This window comes from Camelina sativa, chromosome 5 (genome assembly GCF_000633955.1).
Source record: "Camelina sativa cultivar DH55 chromosome 5, Cs, whole genome shotgun sequence".
Taxonomy (NCBI): domain Eukaryota; kingdom Viridiplantae; phylum Streptophyta; class Magnoliopsida; order Brassicales; family Brassicaceae; genus Camelina; species Camelina sativa.
In genome coordinates, this window is record NC_025689.1 from 283,310 (window position 1) to 289,279 (window position 5,970).

Consider the following 5,970-nt stretch of genomic DNA (forward strand, 5'->3'; position numbering starts at 1 on the left):
GCAAGTTTCATTTTTAAAGAGTATTGTGTATTTAGCGAGTAGATCTGAGTAAAAGAGCAAAACAAAGTCAGACCTTAGATTCCAAAGTGCTGTGCAAAGTTTTTAAACTAGGGATCAGCCTCGAATTAATCTCGGTTGCAGCTGCAATGTGCATGACCTAGACAAAGCCAAAAAAAATGCGACAGGGGAGTGAGCCAACATATACGAATGGAAGGAAAAAAAACCTGTTTCATAAAGCAATTCAAAAAACTTGAAGCATGTAAAATCAAAGCTTACAGTCGGAAAAGTGTCGTTAGAAGATTGTGATCTATTCACATGGTCATTTGGGTGCACACATTTCTCACCACGTCTGCGACCAAGAATCTCAGCTGCTCTGTTAGCAATGACCTACGAAAAGCAAAAAGAAAAACAAAGAAGCAAAAAGAGAAAGAAACATAAACACAAAGCCTTCTCTTGTAGCAATATAAAACGAGATCCTAAAAACATACATATCTCTAAGAATGCACAGAAATTACCTCATTAGCATTCATATTACTCTGAGTCCCACTACCAGTTTGCCATACAACAAGAGGGAAATGATCATTGAGCTTTCCCTCAGCTACTTCCTGAGCAGCTTGCATAATAGCTTTCCCAATGGTTGGATCAAGACCATATTCCATGTTAACCTATAATTACAGTTATTACTAAATATATATTATGACGAACCAAAAAGCAAGAAAGCAATTGAATCCGAAATCCCAAAATCTTAGAGGAGCTGCTGGGGTGTTTACCTTGGCAGCGCACTTCTTCAAGACGCCAAAAGCGCGGACTATTGGTTCAGGCATTCGCTCGCGCTCACCACCGATTTCGAAGTTCTGCAGCGATCTCTGCGTCTGAGCTCCCCACAATCTGCAAAACAACACTATGAAACGTTTCCATTGGGGGGAGGAAAAAAAAGAGAATACGCAACGATCAGATCCCGAACTTATCGGAAGGAACTTGGATCGGCCCGAAGGTATCCCTCTCCTCCCTAAACGACGTCGAATAAGATCTCAGCGCAGTGGCATAACGCAGCGCCGTCGCAGTTGTTCCGCCGGAGAGCCGCCGCGACGCGACTTGAAAAATCGCCATGGATTCTTCTCTACCTAATAGTAATACTGCAGTCAACAAAGAAGCGAGCGAGGAATTATCAAATTACGCATTTCTCTAACCAAAATAACAACTCTACGACCCAATCTGTAAATGGCAAAAACAAAAAACCTTGGAAGACGAGAAGATGGAGAGCTGAGAGATGACGACGGATCAAGTTGAACAAGTGCTGTGAGAGATAGGGTTAAAAAAAAAAGGGTATTAATTTCAAATTATAATATTCAACGAATCAACAAGGTTTGTCGATATTTGAAAAGTATTCGTAAATACTTTTTCCAATTTCTATGTATTTACTATTTTCCAACAAAATATATTTATATTTATTTTCTTTTTTTCAAATATGGAAGATAATCAGTTCGTAACTCTAATAAGAAATGCATCAAATCAGAGATTTGATTTGATTTGATTTGAGACACTAAAGAAATACTTCTATAAAAAACTCACAAGGCAAATACAGTTTACATACAAATCTTTCATATATTTTATGTTCAACTAGTGGAAGAATGAATATACATAAAATAGAACAAAAAAGAAAAAACAAAACCAAAGAAAGAGAGCAACAAGTAGAAATTGTTGCTGCATTGTCCAGTACCTATTTTGTCTGTGACTGTGTGTTATATATATATTTATATATCGAAACTTGCACAACCAAACGAGAAAGAGGAAGAATCAAGAAAACAAACCAGTGGAAGAAAAATAATCAAATCAAGAAACGAATAAAAATCCATGTGAGTTTGTTTGTATGTATGTATCCGTACGGGTGAGTGAGTGTGGCCTTTCAATGTCTGGCGTTAGCAGCTTTCCGCTTCATATCAGCAGGACCTAACTGTTGTTTCGTGCCACGAGTTCCATTTGTTAGCTTCTGTGAAGCTGAAGGACGTGAAACCGAGTTTGAGTTGTTCCTGCGTTTTTTTTTTTTGGAAACATACAATAAGTAACAATGTTTTAAGATTTCTATGTTATTGTTTCCCATTCGAATGACAATTTACCTGAATTGAGGACTTCTTATCGCTTTTGAGACGGGTTGTTTCTTGGGTTTTGACTCAGTATTGCTTCTTGTTGGTATCTTGGAGGATTGGTTTGTTTGCCACAGCAAATCTGGCTCCGATGAGTCACTTGTGGCTGCATCTAGATCATCTGTGCCGTTGTTGTTTCCCATGAAGATGTTGTAAGAATGTTCAGAGAATATTCTTGAAGTGTCTGAAGACAAATCTCTCCTGTAAAAATCTTCCGGCAGAATACCAATTCCATTTTCTGTTGTGCCTCCTCCCCATAGACTCTCCACTCTTCTCATCTCGTCTTGTCTGTTATTCACCATCACCTTATCAACCCACTCGCTGGAACCAAAACTTGGGTCATCCTCTCTGTAGGCTTGCCCTGGACTTGCTACTGGTGGCCAAGGCGGTGAGTTCACTGTAATCTCCTCCACTTCACAGCTCTCAGCTTTCTTTGCCATGATGTTATTGTTATGAATCTACAATCACTCATAAATCATTTTCCAGTTTGAGACATGATTTTTAAAATTAAAAAAAGTGGAGTTTGACAAGAGAATAGTCACCTCTACTTCACCAGTTTTGGCTTTGTGTTTCTCAGAACCACCAGGAGTTGTGAAGATCTTGCTCTGCTGTGAATCTGCTTCTCTTCTCGCGAGAGCTGCTTTTAGCGTAGCAACCTATAAACAAACGCAAAGCCGATCAAACACGGTGTTTGAAACACCATCAACCAAGAAAGTAGAACGAACAGATTCAGTTTAAGCAAAAAGTAAAACCTGTTCTTTGAGTTCCTTAACATCTGAAGTATCATTGTTCACTCGTGCAGCACCGAGTTCAACCGTAGCTACTCTCTCTGCAAACTTTAAAGTGCTTATTGTTTCCCCAACTGCATCTGCCTCAGGACTAATGTGGACAAACATCAATGTCTTTGCTTGCCCCCCTGATGTAACATATTTGAAATCCCAAGTTAAGAAAAAATGAGTTTTTAGCTGCAAGTATTCAGGAATAAACTGCTTGGTGCCTTGTACCTAGAGAGTCTTGAAGTAGTTGTGTGAGTTTGCTGTTTCTGTAAGGAACATGTGGGTTCTTGTGAGCTAGGGAAGCAATCACATCTCCTAAAGCAGAGAGAGATCTATTAATGTGTTGTGCTTCTTTTAGTCTGTCTCCAGTAACCTCGGATTTATCTACTCTTTCACTGCCTGCTAGATCCACAAGATGCATACATCCGCGAAGAACAGCTCCTGAAGTCAAGTCTCTTCCTTGAACGTGAACAGTCAAGCAGCTGCAAAAAAAAAAATAGATTGACAAATGTTATATTGAGTTTGCATAAGATATTTGAAGATTAATGCCTTCTCTCTACCCCTTTTACCTGTGAGAACGACTGCTTCGATCATTCAAGGCTGTAGATCCAACGGCTCGATTCTTATGCCCAGTTTTCATTAGATCAATAACATCAAATGTTGAAGAAACGGGAACAAGACTTGCATCCGGCACACTTAGACCCTTTTGAGAGCTATTCCTGATCTCTAACGTATTAAAAAATGTTAAGGAATATGAAAATAAAACATGAAAATGATCTCTAATCAGAACATAAAACTTATAACCATTCATGAAAAAAGGATATCTTTTGTTGCTTCCATCACTAACGAGAAGGTCTCTGACTTGCTCATTGTAAATCTCAATCATCTGAACAGCAATATCGTAGCGGAATGTGTCTTTTCTTTGTTCAGCAAGAAGAAACAGATCACCAAGTGCTCTGTAATTAACTCCTTGACTCTTCTCTGTTAAATCTCTTGGTCCACTCTAGAAAATTTAGAAACAATAATAAATTTCTCTAGCTTCAAAGTGCTTCAAAATACTATAGTTTCAACTCTAATCTTACCATTGTGAATGTTTTTCCTGATCCAGTTTGACCATATGCAAATATGCATACATTGTATCCATCAAGAACAGAACGGACCAATGGCTGCATATCAGAGAATACCTCTTCTACAAAAAGCAAGATGGATCGTTCAGGTTCAATTCAATCACTAAAGAATAAGAGCGAGGCGTTTCAGTTTCATTACCCTGAGTCGCAGATGGACCAAATACTTTGTTGAAAGTGAAGGATTTGAGTGATTTTCCATGTCTAGATGCAGTATTAATCGCTATGGTATCATCCTCCATGTTCCCAATTGTACTAGAAATGCTGGATTGTCCAGGCAAAAATGGTCGTACCCGACAGTAAACACGGATGCTACCCTTGAGATCCTGCACTTGATTATAAAGTTTTCTGTTTTCTTCAAGAACTCGGTGATAACCAGAAGCAGCATGAGCAAGGCCATGAATGTGCATACCTGTGGACAGATATATAGATCCGTTAGTTTCAAATTCTTGGATAATCAGAACTAAAGTAAGATAAGAAGGATTTGAATACCAAGAGAAGAGAACTCTTCTTGAAATTTCTTCTGCATATATTGCATACCAGCCCTTGTAGTGTAGAGTGTCTGCTTTAGTCCCTATAATAATAAAACATAAAGAACAGTAGATACACTTAGAATCAGTGCTATCCCAAACTCGAAGAAATTGTGATAAGTTTAGATGGAGTAGTGTAGTGCCTACTTCTATATCTTCTTGTTGTTGGTTGAAGATTGTCAGTTGTTTAAATTGTCGATTTTTCACCTCGTCGTCAACAATCTGGATTTTCTGATTGGTTTCATCTTTCTTTATTATTGCCTTGAAACTCTTCTCTTCCCTCTACAAAAAGGCACTTCAGTAATCAGCAAAATCATCTAACCTATATCTTTTACAGAAAAAGATTGAAGCTGCTCTAACCTCTCTTTCACCATGAGGTTTAAGAAATGGTTTGTTGTTCTGTGAAGAAGTTGATTCTCTTGTAGCTGCTCTAACCTTCACATGACAGAAATTATCAGATTAGAAGAATTATGACACAACCGAAGATCATGTTCTGTGAACTAACCAATGAACCGAGAGAGAGAGAGAAGAAACAGAAACATACCAACTCAAACTGATTTGTAACTCGATTTTCAAACTCTTGTACAACTTTGCTCAGCAGAGATTCAATCAGCTGTTACCATAGCGTTAGAAATTTACATCAAGAACATAACACAGCGAAATGACAACGATATATATACAAAAGAGTAGGCTAAACGAACTAGTCTGAAACTCACTTTGGGAACATCCTCAGGCTTTTTATCTGATAGAACAGCACGAACAAGGGTGCTCAAGGAACCTGAACTGGACTGAAAACATAGGGTACAACAAAAAGACACAAAAACGTCAAACATTCCACTTCAGAAAGAAAGAAAAAAAAAAACCAACTAGAGAAAGTTGAAGAGGCCAACCAGCTTGCTAGAATCGGTGTCAGAGGGACACTTGTCATTGTTGATCGATGAGGTTCTGGATAAAGAAGAGTTCATGAACGGCTCCGAGTTTTTTCTCACAAAAGATGATTTACCAAGTGTAGGAGGCTTTATGTTGCCACCAAATTTCCAAACTCCAATTCCACCACTTTGTTTCCATTCATCATACGATTTGATTGCCAAAACACAATTCACAACTCGAGAAGCATTCCCTCCCTAGAACCAAAAAAGAAAGAAAGAGATTCATGAGCAGTAGTTCTTTGATTGAAGTAAATGAGAAATCTCCAAGGGTACATACTTGCTCAAGATCAGAAGCTTCAAAAGAAGGAAAGCCCATATCCTGGATAGCAACAAGGAAGTTCCTAACATTTTCAAAATACTGAAATGCAGATAAGGGAGCTCCATCAGCAACAAGAATGGCATCACAAGGACTTTCCACAACCTGGAAGAGAGATCAAATTTTCTCAGGAACCGCTTTTGCAAAAACA

At 38.5% G+C, this 5,970-nt stretch overlaps 2 protein-coding genes across 3 annotated transcripts in view; both read right to left on the reverse strand.

Annotated features, from left to right (window-relative positions):
• LOC104784545 (fumarate hydratase 1, mitochondrial) overlaps window positions 1-1,349 on the reverse strand; it is a 6,267-nt gene extending 4,918 nt beyond the window's left edge. Inside the window, exons 1-6 of one of the 2 annotated variants that reach the window (XM_010509580.2) lie at window positions 1,240-1,349; window positions 965-1,136; window positions 771-888; window positions 516-665; window positions 277-387; window positions 74-157 (exon numbers count right to left, since the gene is read on the reverse strand). In XM_010509580.2, the coding sequence (XP_010507882.1) occupies window positions 74-157; window positions 277-387; window positions 516-665; window positions 771-888; window positions 965-1,110 (609 nt within the window). In that variant the 5' untranslated portion in view covers window positions 1,111-1,136; window positions 1,240-1,349. The remainder of the gene's footprint in view (window positions 1-73; window positions 158-276; window positions 388-515; window positions 666-770; window positions 889-964; window positions 1,137-1,239) is intronic. The other variant, XM_010509579.2, reaches the window with a different exon arrangement.
• On the reverse strand, window positions 1,553-5,930 carry LOC104784546 (kinesin-like protein KIN-14G; the record flags this gene model as incomplete). The annotated part of the gene is made up of 16 exons (XM_010509581.1): window positions 1,553-2,030; window positions 2,118-2,602; window positions 2,687-2,800; window positions 2,897-3,060; window positions 3,149-3,402; window positions 3,490-3,651; window positions 3,745-3,923; window positions 4,003-4,109; window positions 4,187-4,456; window positions 4,537-4,618; window positions 4,722-4,856; window positions 4,935-5,009; window positions 5,119-5,187; window positions 5,291-5,362; window positions 5,465-5,698; window positions 5,781-5,930. Coding segments are annotated over 16 exons (2,676 nt in total), but the record flags the coding sequence as incomplete, so codon positions are not given.